Source organism: Malaclemys terrapin, chromosome 15 (assembly GCF_027887155.1).
Source record: "Malaclemys terrapin pileata isolate rMalTer1 chromosome 15, rMalTer1.hap1, whole genome shotgun sequence".
Lineage (NCBI taxonomy): Eukaryota > Metazoa > Chordata > Testudines > Emydidae > Malaclemys > Malaclemys terrapin.
This window is the reverse complement of record NC_071519.1, coordinates 4689409-4703168: the sequence shown is the minus strand read 5'-3', so window position 1 is coordinate 4703168 and position 13760 is coordinate 4689409. Positions and strand designations below refer to the sequence as shown.

General features: G+C 48.2%; 1 protein-coding gene across 1 annotated transcript; it reads left to right on the top strand.

The window, feature by feature from the left end:
• The first annotated feature begins 1467 nt into the window (after positions 1–1467).
• LOC128823011 (zinc finger protein 883-like) lies at positions 1468–11334 on the top strand. Its single transcript, XM_054005011.1, has 5 exons — positions 1468–1523; positions 2209–2301; positions 2944–3070; positions 8736–8879; positions 9198–11334. The coding sequence occupies exons 2-5, from the start codon at positions 2221–2223 to the stop codon at positions 10598–10600; spliced, it is 1755 nt and encodes a 584-aa protein (XP_053860986.1). The 5' UTR covers positions 1468–1523; positions 2209–2220; the 3' UTR covers positions 10601–11334.
• The last annotated feature ends 2426 nt before the right edge of the window (positions 11335–13760 follow it).

The window sequence follows — 13760 nt, the reverse complement described above, 5'->3', positions numbered from 1 at the left end:
CGGTGATAACTTTTGATCTACTTATCAGACACTGTGAGGTAACACTGTTGCTGGGTGGGTGGAGGAGTGTGTGTGTGTGGAGATTGAAGCTGAAGGGGCATTGTGGTAGGCGGAGGCCTCTGGGTGGCTGGGCAGGGTGTACCCTTGTCAGGTTGGTGGATTCTGGAGGTTTGGGGTTTTGAGGGGTGGTTCTGATGTGCCCAGCCCTGAGGCTATGGGTCCTGGAAGTGGGTCTGATGTGCCCAGCTGAGGGTCTGTTGGCTGGGGAACAGCGGGGGTGGGTGTCTCTTGGAGAGGGGGGCCGTGGGGTTAGAGAGTGCCTGGTGCTGTGCCACGGGCTCTCTTGTCTGGGATTCCTCCGCAGACTCCTGGGATCGTTGCCATACCCAGTGCACAGAGCTGTGGAGGGGCATCCCTGACACTAGGTCAGGGGATGCTGGGCAAGCAGAGTGAGGGGTCCCACGGAAAAGTATCAGGGGGTGCCGCTAGGTGGAGGAGGGAGTCCCAGGCAAACGGCAGGGCAGATCCTGGTGGAGGGCAAGCAGGGGTCCTAGGCAGGCAGTGGGGGAACCCCAGGCAGGCAGTGAGAGTTCCCAGTGGGGGGTCCATGGCTGCTGGGGGCTCTTGGTGGGGGGAACCCTTTGGGATTCCCAGGCTGGCAGTGAAGGTCTGGCTGGTGGGGCTCTGAGGGGTATTTGGGGTCCCTGGCCAGGGAGTCTGGGGGCTGGGTCCCAGGGAATATCTGGTGGGACCCTGGCTCGGCGGTCTGGGTTCTGGGGGACCTTGGCTGGGGGCTCTGGGGGCTGCTACTAACCATGCTTCTTCTCCCTGATTGGCTTGTGCCAGAATCCTGGCTCCAAGCACTGCCCGACATTCCCCGGCCACACCCAGTCACTGTGATAACTTTCTATCTACTTATCAAACACTGTGAGGTGAAATCACACATTTTGCTTTTCTCCCCTCTTGAAAACTGCAAGAACTTCCGGTTCCATTAGGAAATTTCCTGTCCCCCAGTCCTTGTCCTAGATCTGGGGGGGTGGGGGGTGTGAAGGGGGTTAGCACTGCCACACAATGGTCTCTTCCACAGCATTCTGGACTCGTTCTTTCTGAAATCTGGTTTCATTGAGAACATTGTTAATCCAGAGTCACTGCATGGAAACACTAGGAGTGACTCCAGATGGACAGTGGGGCAAATGAGATTAGCAATTCTCCCTGTGAGGAGGGGCTCTCATTAGCTGCTCTCTCCAGAGAGCTAAAGGAGGGAAGCTGCTCAAACGCTCTGTTCCTCTGTGCTCAGGGTATTGGGGTTCAGCTTCCTGGGTCAGACGCTGCAGCCTCCATTGTGATCTGGGAGACCAGGCTTGGCAACTGCAGCTCCCCCAGCGGGGGGTCTGTGCTGGGAAGTGACCTTAATTAAAGCTTCTTCTCTGCCTGGCCCAGGTGATGACTTTCTCCAGCTGGTACTAGCCCCCTGAGGCACCCCTGGGCCCTGTTAATACTAAATTCTGAGCCAGAGACTCCAGGTAACTAAAAGAAGTCAAGGGAAAATGCTGGGGTCTGGCATTAAAATGACTCTACACAAATAGCCCCTCCCCCGCACCCCATTTCTCCTCCCATTAGCAATTTCAGGAGCAAATCCAGCCATGGGGGAGCAAACAACCCAGGAATGGGACTTTGCTATCAGGTGGGCAGGGAGAAGGGACAGGGAAAAGGAGATAGAAGGAGAAAGAGAGACTGAAGGGGGCCATGTGAGAGAAGAGTTTCAAGAGAGATTTCCAGATCTCTAACCTGCCCAGACAGATGTATTACTGCACCCTGGGTAGAGTCACTTTCCTGTGCACAAGATGAGGATCAGACCGAGGAAAACCCAGTTCCTGACTCCATATCCCTCCTGCTGGGATGTGGCTCCCATTGGGTCAGTGTTAGAGGGAATCATCAAAAGTGACTCCTTTGGTTCTGCTTTTTTTCTAGCCTTGTGTTCAGAGACTTAGTTACAGGATGCAGGGAGGCAGAAGGGAAGTTAAAAATGTGTCTGTGGGCTTAGCCTGGCAGGAGGGGCCAGCTCTGCAGTGTAATAAAGAGATCAAACATTTTCTCAGCATGGCAGAATCTAGGATTTCTCTCTGCAGGGAAAGGGCCTGGGGGAAGCATTATGTGAAATTAACTAAAGCCTGTTCTGAAACCTAAACAACTGCCCTTCTCACCCAGACAGGCTGCAGAATGACGTCCATGTTTCGCTCCAGCTCATCCCAGCCTCCCATGGGACAGGGGAGAGAAATGGCTGCAGAGGAGCCAGTTCAGGTAGGGATTATTGGGGGGTTGCTGGTGGGTTCCTGCTGGAGGGAGAGGGACAGCAAATACACTGGAGATAGGAAGGTTGCACAGTCTGGTTTGGAGGTTGGAGCAGGGCAGGAAATGCAGAGGGTGGAGAAAGGGAGGAGGACAGGGTGTGGCAAACCTGCTGGGAGTTGTTTAACAAGCAGCCTAGAAACTAGGAACAGACCCATGAGGTTCAGAGGTGGAAATGCTCTAATTTGTTGAACAGAAAATAACCCACCAACATGGAGCTAGGAAAACTGACCAGACTCCTAGTGCTGGAGCCTGACCCAACCAGCGGCTGCTGTGAGATATGAAGGGGGCACCTACTAGTCAGGCTTAGGGGTGTTGGGCTTCCTACCAAGGAGCTCTTCCTGGACCCTGCTAGGGGCTCCATCTCCTGTATCAGTCTGTGGCTAGTAGGTGTGTGATGCATCTGCTGGGAGAGACAAGGGGCTCTCTCTTCGTCCCCTCACCCTGGTGTTTTCTGGATGCTCTGAGTGGGGTGGGGGTGGGAATATGTTGACTGCGAGCCACCCAGAGCTTTTGTTTGGCTCCTGTCCCCCACGTATAGGGGGGCTGTGAGTGGGGCAGCAGGTACTGAGTGTTGGACTCTTGCTCTTTCAGGGGCCGGTGACTTTCGAGGAGGTGGCTGTGTATTTCACCAGGGAAGAGTGGGCTCTGCTGGACCCCACTCAGAGAGCTCTCTACAGAGACGTCTTGCAGGAGAACTATGAGAATGTGACCTCGCTGGGTAAGGGTTACTGTCCCCTCGGTTCTTGGAAGGGGAAATGAAGAGATAAGGTTCACACCAGCCCACAATGCCACCTCTACTCTGTCCTGTTTCAGCTTCACCCCAATATGCCAGTGACACACACACTACCCAAAGTGTTCTGCAGCAGGGGAGGGTCTCTGGAACAGAGCACAGGAGCAGTATCACACAGTGTCAAATATCTCCAGTTTGCTCAAGTAAAACTGGGGCTTAGGTCCAGCATAACGAATAGAAGCTTCCTACCCGTGCCCTTCTCCACCCAGACCAGAATGTGCTTTGGGTGTAACAAGCAGGCTGCTGGAGTCAGAGCTGCTGGTCCAGGGTTACTTATCACACAGACACTCCATGCATCCTTGAATGCTGGCTGGGAGTATCCAGACAAGGGAGCTCCATAAGGGAGGTATAGCTCAGTGGTTTGAGCATTGGCCTGCTAAACCCAGGGTTGTGAGTTCAATCCTTGAGGGGGCCATTTAGGGATCTGGGGCAAAAATCTGTCTGAGGTTTGGTTCTGCATTGAGCAGGGGGTTGGACTAGATGACCTCCTGAGGTCCCTTCCAACCCTGATATTCTATGATAAGCAGAACATTGAATCTCACACAGCATTACAGATGACACAACTCCTCACTCATCTGGATTGCACCCCAGCATGTGAAAATGGTTGAGGTTGGTAGTGAAAATTCTTGAGACATGGAGAGTCTTGCTCCCCTATCACCATATGTAATAGCCATAATCCCTCTTCTCTTCAGGCTCCTTGGATTTTTGAGTCCCTCATTCCCAAACTCACATGACTCCGATTCTTCTTTTTCACAATCTGCTTTTCCAGACTAATTAGAGTCTGTTACTCCTGAATTATAGCTTCTAATTTCCCAGTGTTCTCCACAGCCAGGAATTTTCCTACTCCCTCCCATTACACTGGACTCACTAGATTCCCTAGTATATAAGAACGGCCACACTGGGTCAGCGCATAGGTCCATCTAGACCAGTATCCTGTCTTTCAAGAGTGACCAATGCCAGGTGTCCCAGAGAGAATGAACAGAACAGGTAATCATCAAGTGAGTCATCTCCTGTCGCCCATTCACAGTTTATGGCAAATAGAGTTTAGGGACACCATCCCTACCCATCCTGGCTAATAGCCATTGATGGGCATGAATTTATCATGTTATTTTTTTTGAACCCTATTATAGTCTTGGCCTTCACAACATCCATTGGCAAAGAGTTCCACAGGTTGACTGTGCGTTGTGTGAAGAAATACTTCCTTTTGTTTGTTTTAAATCTGCTGCCTATTAATTTCATTTGGTGATTCCTAGTCCTTGTGTTATGAGAAGGAGTAAATAACACTTCCCTATTTACTTTCTCCACACCAGTCATGATTTTATAGACTTCTATCATATTCCCCTTAGTCGTCTCTTTTCCAAGCTGAAAAGTCCCAGTCTTTTTAATCTCTTCTCATACAGAAATTGTTCCATACCCTTAATCATTTTTTTTCCCTTTTCTGAACCTTTTTGATTTCCAGTATATCTTTTTGGAGGTGGTGCGACCACATCTGCATGCAGTATTCAAGATGTGGGTGTACCATGGATTTATATAGAGGCAATATGATATTTTCTGTCTTATTATCTATCCCTTTCTTAATGATTCCCAACTTTGTTCGCTTTTTGACTGCTGCTGCACATTGAGTGGATGTTTTCAGAGACCTATCCACAATGACTCCAAGATTTCTCTCTTCAGTGGAAACAGCTAATTTAGACCCCATCATTTTATAGTAACTCCTCACTTAACATTGTAATTATGTTCCTGAAAAATGCGACTTTAAGCAAAACGATGTTAAATGAATCCAATTTCCCCATAAGAATTAATGTAAATGAGGGGGGTTAGGTTCCAGGTGAATTTTTTTCACCAGACAAAACACTATATTATATATAAATATATACACACACAGTATAAGTTTTAAACAAACAATTTAATACTGGTACACAGTGACGATTGTGAAGCTTGGTTGAGGTGGAGGAGTCAGAGGGTGGGATATTTCCCTTACTGCTAAATGATGAACTAGCAACTGGCTGATCCCTCAAGGGTTAACTCTGTCTCTCTACACAACGCAGCAGGAATGGAGGGAGCTATGCGCATTTCTCTTAAGTACACTGCCTTGTTAATTAGATCAGCTTGCTGAGACCGCAGCTGCTGCAAGTTCCCTCCATCTTGAGCCCTGGGGTGTCCCCCCCTGCTCTATGGAAGATGGGCTAAGGGGGGTGCAGGAAGGAGGGGGACACCCTGACATTAGCCCCCCCCTTCCTTCCCTCCCCCCTGCACAGCAAGCAGGAATCTCAGGGAGCAGCTCCAAGTCAGAGGGCAGGAGCAGCACATGGCAGTGGGGGGAGGGACACAGCTGAACTGCAGGCAGCTGCTGCACAGGGACCTTGGGGGATCTGATAGGGGGCTGCCGGTCCACCCTGGTTCCAAGCCCCCACCAGCTAGCTGCAACGGGCTGCTCTTCCTGCAAGCAGTAGACAAAGCCGGTGGCTGCCAAATGATGTTAGAAGGGAGCATTACACAACTTTAAACAAGCATGTTCCTTAATTGATCAGCAATGTAACAATGAAACAACGTTAACCAGAACATCTTTAAGTGAGGAAGAACAGGAGTACTTGTGGCACCTTAGAGACTAACAAATTTATTAGAGCATAAGCTTTCGTGGACTACAGCCCACTTCTTCGGATGCATATGGCTGTAGTCCACGAAAGCTTATGCTCTAATAAATTTGTTAGTCTCTAAGGTGCCACAAGTACTCCTGTTCTTCTTTTTGCGGATACAGACTAACACGGCTGTTACTCTGAAACTTGTCATTATTTAAGTGAGGAGTTACTGTATATGTATAGGTGGGATTATGTTTTCCAATGGGCTGCAATATGCGCTATCCTCACATCTAGAACTGCTGAGATCCTGCATTCAGTAATATCCCTGCCCTTTCTGTTCCCTTTCTCCACTGAACCCCACCAGCCCATGCTTACTGTTCCCAGCTTCCCCAGGACTCTCTCATTGTCTCTGTACTTCTGTCAGCAAGAAGCAGTGCCAGGGTGACTTGCCCTCTGTCTGGAGACTTCGATTTTTGGGATATGGATTTACTTTCTCTGTGTTTTAGGAGACTCTTTGAAATTGAGTGTCTGTGACATTAACCACAGTGCAATCTGGACTGTTAAACAGCTGTGTCCCCTCAGTTCCCCAACTAGGGTGCCTTTTACCCTGGTTTACTGTGAGAACAGCCACTCCTGGGCAGGTAACACACAGTCTCCAGCATGTAACTCGCTCCCAGCTACACAGTATTGAGTACTGCTAGTCAGCGACTCACGAATTACAGTACACCACCAGAGAAACCCAGAAAATTCTCTGGTCCCAGACTTCCCCCAGAAATGTGCATCTTGCACTGTCCAGCACACTACTGAACAACGCAAGCTCATAGGAAGTCTGTCATTTCATCAGTGGAAAATAACATGCACCAGCCTTGTTCTCCCAAACGGAGTTTCCAAACACACTGGTTAGATAAAACAATAAAACAAGATTTTTAACTACTGAAAAAAAATATTTTCAGTGACTACGGGTAATGAGACATAAAAGTCAGAATTATTTACAAAAGAAATGCAAGATAAAACAATCTTAACATCTAAGTTAACAAGCTAAAATGGATTCAAAGCAAGTGTTTCTCTCACCATATGCTGGCTTTCCTTTAAGCCAGGACTCCCCCTAACCCACCCCTGCCGCCCAAGTTCAGTTCTTCAGGAATTGTCATGAGCAGAGGGAAAGGGGGGAGAGAGAGTCTCAAGCATTTTCCTCACCTCTTTTTATAATTCAGTCCTTGGTACTAGAAACAACTTCAGTTCTCAGCCGAGTCATGGTGACAGGCTGTCTGTTGTAGATAGGAGCCTCAAGTGGTCCCTGTGATGAAATGTAAATGTCTTCTTCACACCTTCCCCCTCCAGACAATGGCTATTTAACCAGCTGTTTGCCTTGCTGTCTCTGAGGAACTGTTCTGTGGGTGTTCCCCAGAATTGTAACTTTTTCAGTAATATCAAACAGTAAAATCTCATAACTTTACATCTAGTGTTGCTACACATTTTAACAGGAGGATAATATTCAGTAGATTATGCGATTTCAAGTGATACCTCACAAAACATACTAGGTACAAAATTGATCATAATTTTCTAAACGAGTGAACATAGGGGTACAGACTGACACAGTGTCTGTCTGTGTGTGTTCCCAGCAGATATGTGAGTATTTCAATCCCTCATAACGAGTGTTCAGTATCTTCAAGGACCTGGGGAGCTGATCCTGCGAATTCACTGATTTACTAAGTGTGACACTGTATGAAATTGTGAGACACTTTATCATATTGGTATTAATAATAATATAAAATTGCAATGAATCATGCTAGATATGCCATGTAAGGTGTCATGGAAAATGTTATGATTTTCAAAGTGTGATCATTTTGTTTCTGTTTGTATTGTGAGTTACAGATATGTACGGTATATCTGTATTTCCAGATTTGTGCAGTGTTTCTGGTTGACACCCCCAGACATATTGGTGTCAGCACTGCCTAGCCCATTTGATGGCCTATCCAGGGTCATCAGCTGTACAATGAGCCCATGGAAAGGACCAAGGGGATACACCTATTGAGTCAGCAAGACATGCAGGGCTATGCCTGTGTACTGAGAACTCCAAGGCTTTTCCATGCCATATGCTGTGAAGCTTGTGTTTGGGACACAGGAAGTACAAGCCACGTGGCAAAAGGAATATAAAGGGCAGCCGCATCATCTCCATTTTGTCTTCAGTCCCTCTTCCTACCTCTGGAGCAACTTCTCTACAAACTGAAGCCTTGAACAAAGGACTGAATGACCCATCCAAGCTGTGGATGTGTTCCAGATGGACTTTCATGCCAGCAACTCACCAGTACATCTAAGAACCCTATATATAGATTATGGAAAGTATCTGACTTCTTTCTTTCCTTCCATCCGTCTGTCCTTCCTTCCTTCCTTCCAACATTTTGTTTGTGATTAGAGTTTTTAAATACCCTATCACTGTACTGGACCTAGGTGCTGGTTGGGATTCAGAGAACTGGAATGCAATAAAGGGGGCTGTGTGATTTCTTTTTTCAGCTTCTCGATAACCAGTGTGGGTGATCAGAAGCACAGTTTGTTACTGGTCAGTGAGTTTAACATCAGTGTCAAGTATCAGGGGGTAGCCGTGTTAGTCTGTATCTACAAAAACAACAAGGAGTCTGGTGGCACCTTAAAGACTAACAGATTTATTTGGGCATAAGCTTTCGTGAGTAAAAACCTCACTTCTTCGGATGCATAGAGTCTCTATGCATCCGAAGAAGTGAGGTTTTTACTCACGAAAGCTTATGCCCAAATAAATCTGTTAGTCTTTAAGGTGCCACCAGACTCCTTGTTGTTTTTAACATCAGTGTTAACCACCAGTTTTTAGAGCATCTGCTCTCCCTTTTTCAGCCTGCCTTGACTTTGGCATTTTCAGTGAGGACTGCCCCAGGCACTAAGGGTCACACTAAGCCCTGAAGATAAATTAATAGAATGTCTTTTATGACGAAGTCTTATGAAATCAACTGAATTCCTTTTGTTTTCTTTCATCTGAGCAGGGTTTCCAGTTTCCCAACCTGATGTGATCTCCCGGCTGGAACAAGGGGAAGAGCCATGGGTCCCAGACCTCCAGGGTTCAGAGGAAAGAGAGATACTGAGAGCTCCCTGCACAGATGAGGAAACATTAAACCAACTCAGAATCTGTAAGTGCCTGAAGGAAACATCTGGGATGCCCTACAAAGCCCTTGGGAGGTGTCTCAGTTCATTATTGTCCCTAGCAGGGGTCATATCCTCAGGATAATCCTAGCTCATGGCTTCCTATAGATCCTAGCAGACACCAGGCTGTAGCTTCCTCCCTTCCCCCTGTGAAGTTGGATGGGATGTGAAGGCTGAATTGATCCCCTCCTCTCTCCTATTTGGGGGAGTTCAGTTCCTGATTTTTATTTGACCTCTCTCCAGCACTTGTTTTGGTTTGGTCTTCCCCTTTCCATCCCTGTTTGAGGTTTCTGTCTGTATCACAGCAGGTGATGCAATGGTATGTGAGAAAGAGGAGCAGAATTCTCAGCAGGAAAATGTTGAGCAAGTGGATAAACACAGAGCATTATCGCAAACATGGAAAAGGAATGTGTCCAGCAGTCATGAGCAGGGAAAATCCTGTGAGATTCAGCACAGACAAGAAAGAGAGCAGGGAAACCAGCCAGGAGAGAAAGTGGGTAAATTTATTTCCTGTCGGGGAACTCAGAAGGGCCTCAAGGAAACCACAACACAGCAGGAAATCCTCAGGGGAAAGAGGAAAAATACATGCACTGAGTGTGGGAAAAACTTCATTCGCAGATTGGACCTTTCTGATCATCAGAGAATCCACACAGGGGAGAGGCCCTACAAATGCAGTGAATGCGGGAAAAGCTTCACTAACAGATCAGGTGTTTTTCAACATCAGAGAATCCACACAGGGGAGAGGCCCTATGAATGCAGTGAGTGCGGGAAATGCTTCACTAACAGCTCAGCCCTTTCTGAACATCAGAGAATCCACACAGGGGAGAGGCCCTATGAATGCCGTGAGTGTGGAAAATGCTTCACTCACAGATCAGCCCTTTCTCAACATGAGAGAATCCACACAGGGGAGAGGCCCTATGAATGCAGGGAGTGTGGGAAAAACTTCACTCACAGATCAGCCCTTTCTCAGCATGAGAGAATCCACACAGGGGAGAGGCCCTATGAATGCAGGGAGTGTGGGAAAAACTTCACTCACATATCAGGCCTTTTTCACCATCAGAGAATCCACACGGGGGAGAGGCCCTATGAATGCCGTGAGTGTGAAAAATGCTTCTCTACCAGCTCAGCCCTTTCTGAACATCAGAGAATCCACACAGGGGAGAGGCCCTATGAATGCAGTGAGTGTGGGAAAAAATTCATTTACAGATCAGGCCTTTTTAACCATCAGAAAATCCACATAGGGGAGAGGCCCTATGAATGCCGTGAGTGTGGGAAAACCTTCAAGTGCAGCTCGCACCTTATTAGGCATCAGAGAATCCACACAGGGGAGAGGCCCTATGAATGCAGTGAGTGCGGTAAAACCTTCACTCAAAGATCAGGCCTTTTTCACCATCAGAGAATCCACACAGGAGAGAAGCCCTATGAATGCAGTGAGTGCGGTAAAACCTTCACTCAAAGATCAGGCCTTTTTCACCATCAGAGAATCCACACAGGAGAGAAGCCCTATGAATGCAGTGAGTGTGGGAAAAACTTCACTCACAGATCAACCCTTTCTGATCATCAGAGAATCCACACAGGTGAGAGGCCCTATGAATGCAGTGAGTGTGGGAAAAGCTTCACTCAAAGATCAAGCCTTTTTCGCCATCAAAGAATCCACACAGGTGAGAGAACCTATGAAAGCAGTAAGTGTGGGAATTCCTTCTCTTAGCACTCAGCCCATGTTAGCCATCAGAGAATTTGAAAGGGAAATCAAGACCATAAAAACCTCTAGGACTATCAATACTTTTTTTTCTTTAATACTTTTTCTGATTCCCACATAGTAACTTGTAAAGCTGTTTGAACTATTTGCAGCACCGTTATCCCTCAGCTTGTCCAGATGAGTGGCCCATATTTCCTTTTGCAGTTCACCCTGTTTTGAAGTGGCCCATTTGTCCTTTCTATCAACTCCATTGTCCCATGAGTAATTCGAGTGTGCCCTTCCTATCAGGAGCCAGGGAACATCACATTTATACCATTCCTCCTATTACAAAGTTATTGTTAGAGTAACCAATGATACAGATTGTATCATTGCCAGTTGTTCTCACGTTGCTCTTGGTTGTGCTGAAGAGCAGTTATATTGGGAACTTTTCAAATTATATTTAAATGAAGAGGAGCATAGGCAGGAAAAAAAAGGTGTCATTTCAGCCTCTGTGACACTGGAAGGAGACAGGGTGACTCAGAGATTCCTTCCTTCCCGTAACTATACAACTGTTACCTTTTCTATGAGCCATGCAGAGTTTATCTTCATCACATTCTATCCATCCACTTCTCAAAGTGTCATGTAAAGAAGCGTTCTCCGTTGTCTATGCATGGAAATGATGCTTTGAGTTCTTTAATCCTATACCAGAGTTGCTGTGACTGGAGATGAAAGTATCAAAGACCTGGAAGGGGAATTCAAATGGACCCCAAACACAGTGTGATCATTTGGAGTTTAAATCCCAGGTTCCATTTATTGGTAAAGCCACTTCTGGCAAGGTAGCTGTTCTGTCCCCCATTATAGGGATACAAGGATACTAAACATTTTGTAAGTAGTATAACTGACTATTGAGAAAGTGCTGAGTGAAGCTGGTTTCAATGAATTAGAGGAGAAAGTGATGGGAGAATTTGTTGTCCTGATTCTGAATAATCAGATGTAAACTGCTCTGGAGTTTCATTGTCATGTATTCTATCCATGTGATGTGGGTTTCTATATTTCCTGAAGGCTGTTTGGTCACCCAATTGGATATTAGTTCAGTTTGATAGGCTGTAGCTCAGATTTATTGGAGACTGTGAGGGTTCATGCCCCTCCTTACAGGGCAGCACGGTCTAGTGGCCAGAGTCCATACAAGCGCCCCAGGTTGCAGGGCAGCACGGCCTAATGGCCGAAGTCCATATAAGCGCCCCGGGTTGCAGGGCAGCACGACCTAATGGCCAGAGTCCATATAAGAGCCCCTGGTTGCAGGGCCGTAGGACCTTACTACTGGCTCAGCGAGGGGGTCCTACCGAAACACGCTGAGGCTTACCGGGGTCAAGGTACCAGTCCGTCACCTCCCCTGGGTTGCTCCCTACCAGCTGGGGAGTTGGGGTCTCCCACAGATCCCAGGGTTCTCCATGATTCTCCGGATCCGTCACCTCCTCTGGTTCCTCCCGCAGTAGGGGTTCGTGCCAGCCTGTAGAAGCCTCTGTTCCTGGCGGCTTCAAGAGTGTCGGCTGGTCCTCTGCAGGAGCTTCCCAATCAGGTCCTTCCCTTGCGGCCACCAGCCCCTACTGAGCTGAGTTCCCTCCATTTATACTCAGTGAGCATCTGGAGCATGCCCAGTACGAACGGGGTGGGACTTCCTCTGTCAGAGCTACTGGTCTTACGTCGCTGGGGCTAGTGCGGGGCGGGGCTACCCAGTCACACACCCTCCCCCTTAAGAGGGACTCCTCCGGTTGGCCCGCCCCCTCCTCCCCCTGTCTGGAAAAGAAGTCCGCGTTAGCGTGTTCCTTACCCGGGCGATGAAATATGCGGAAGTCATAGGGTTGCAGTGAGAGATACCAACGTAGTATCCGGGGGTTCGCGTCCTTCATGCTATTTATCCATCGTAAGGGGACATGGTCTGTGGTCAGCCTGAAGTTATTCCCCAACAGATAATAACGTAGGGCGTCGATGGCCCATCTCACTGCCAGGGCCTCTTTCTCTATTGTGGAGTACCATTGTTCCCGGGGGAACAGTTTACGGCTTAAATACAGTATCAGGTGTTCTTCCCCGTCCAACTCCTGGGAGAGTACGGCCCCCAGGCCTACTTCCGAGGCATCTGTCTGAAGTATAAATTCTTTTGAAAAATCTGGGTATCGCAGGACCGGTTCATGAGTGAGTCATTCTTTCAGAGCTTCGAAAGCTTTATCACACTCTTCTGACCACTGCACTTGTCGAGGCTGTGAGTTCTTTGTAAGGTCCGACAGGGGGGCGGCTATGGATGCAAAGTCTGGCACGAAGCGACAGTAATATCCAGCTAGGCCCAAAAACTGGCGCACTTGCTTCTTCGTCTTGGGGACGGGTACGTCTCTGAGGGCTTGCACTTTGCTGATTAGAGGCGTCAGTTTCCCACCCCGTACCGTATATCCGAGGTAGGTTACCTCCTCTTTCCCGAGGTGACACTTCGCCTGATTGGCTGTAAGGCCGGCTGATCGAAGTGCCTGCAACACCCCAGCCAGATGGCGTAGATGGTCCTCCCAGTTGTCGCTATAGACTACGATGTCGTCTATATACGCCGCCGCATACAGGTCATGAGGCTGTAAGACCTTGTTCATCAACCGTTGGAACGTAGCCGCGGCTCCATGTAGCCCGAATGGCATCGTTATATATTGGAAGAGGCCGAACGGGGTTGGGAAGGCAGTCTTCTCCTGGGAGTTTGGGGTGAGGGGGATCTGCCAGTATCCCTTGGTTATATCTAAGGTTGATAAGTACCTCGCTCCCCCGAGCCGCTCCAACAATTCGTCCACCCGCGGCATCAGATACGCATCGAAGCGGGAGATAGCATTGACTTTTCGGAAATCAATACAAAAACGGGTAGTCCCATCAGGCTTTGGGACTAAGGCGATGGGGCTGCGCCACTCACTCTTTGATTCCTCCACAACCCCCATCTCCAGCATTGTCTCCAGCTCCATTTGGACGGTGTCCCACATCTTCCGGGGTAACGGCCGGTGGTGGTCTCTTACCTTCTGACCTGGAGTGGTTGCTATATGATGGCTCATTAGAGTAGTTTGCCCAGTGTGGGCGGATAAAACGTCGGGGAACTCCCCTGTCAATTGCTGTAGTTGCTCTCCCTGTATAGGGGCAAGGCCCACCCCTAATGTCACCAGCCTGG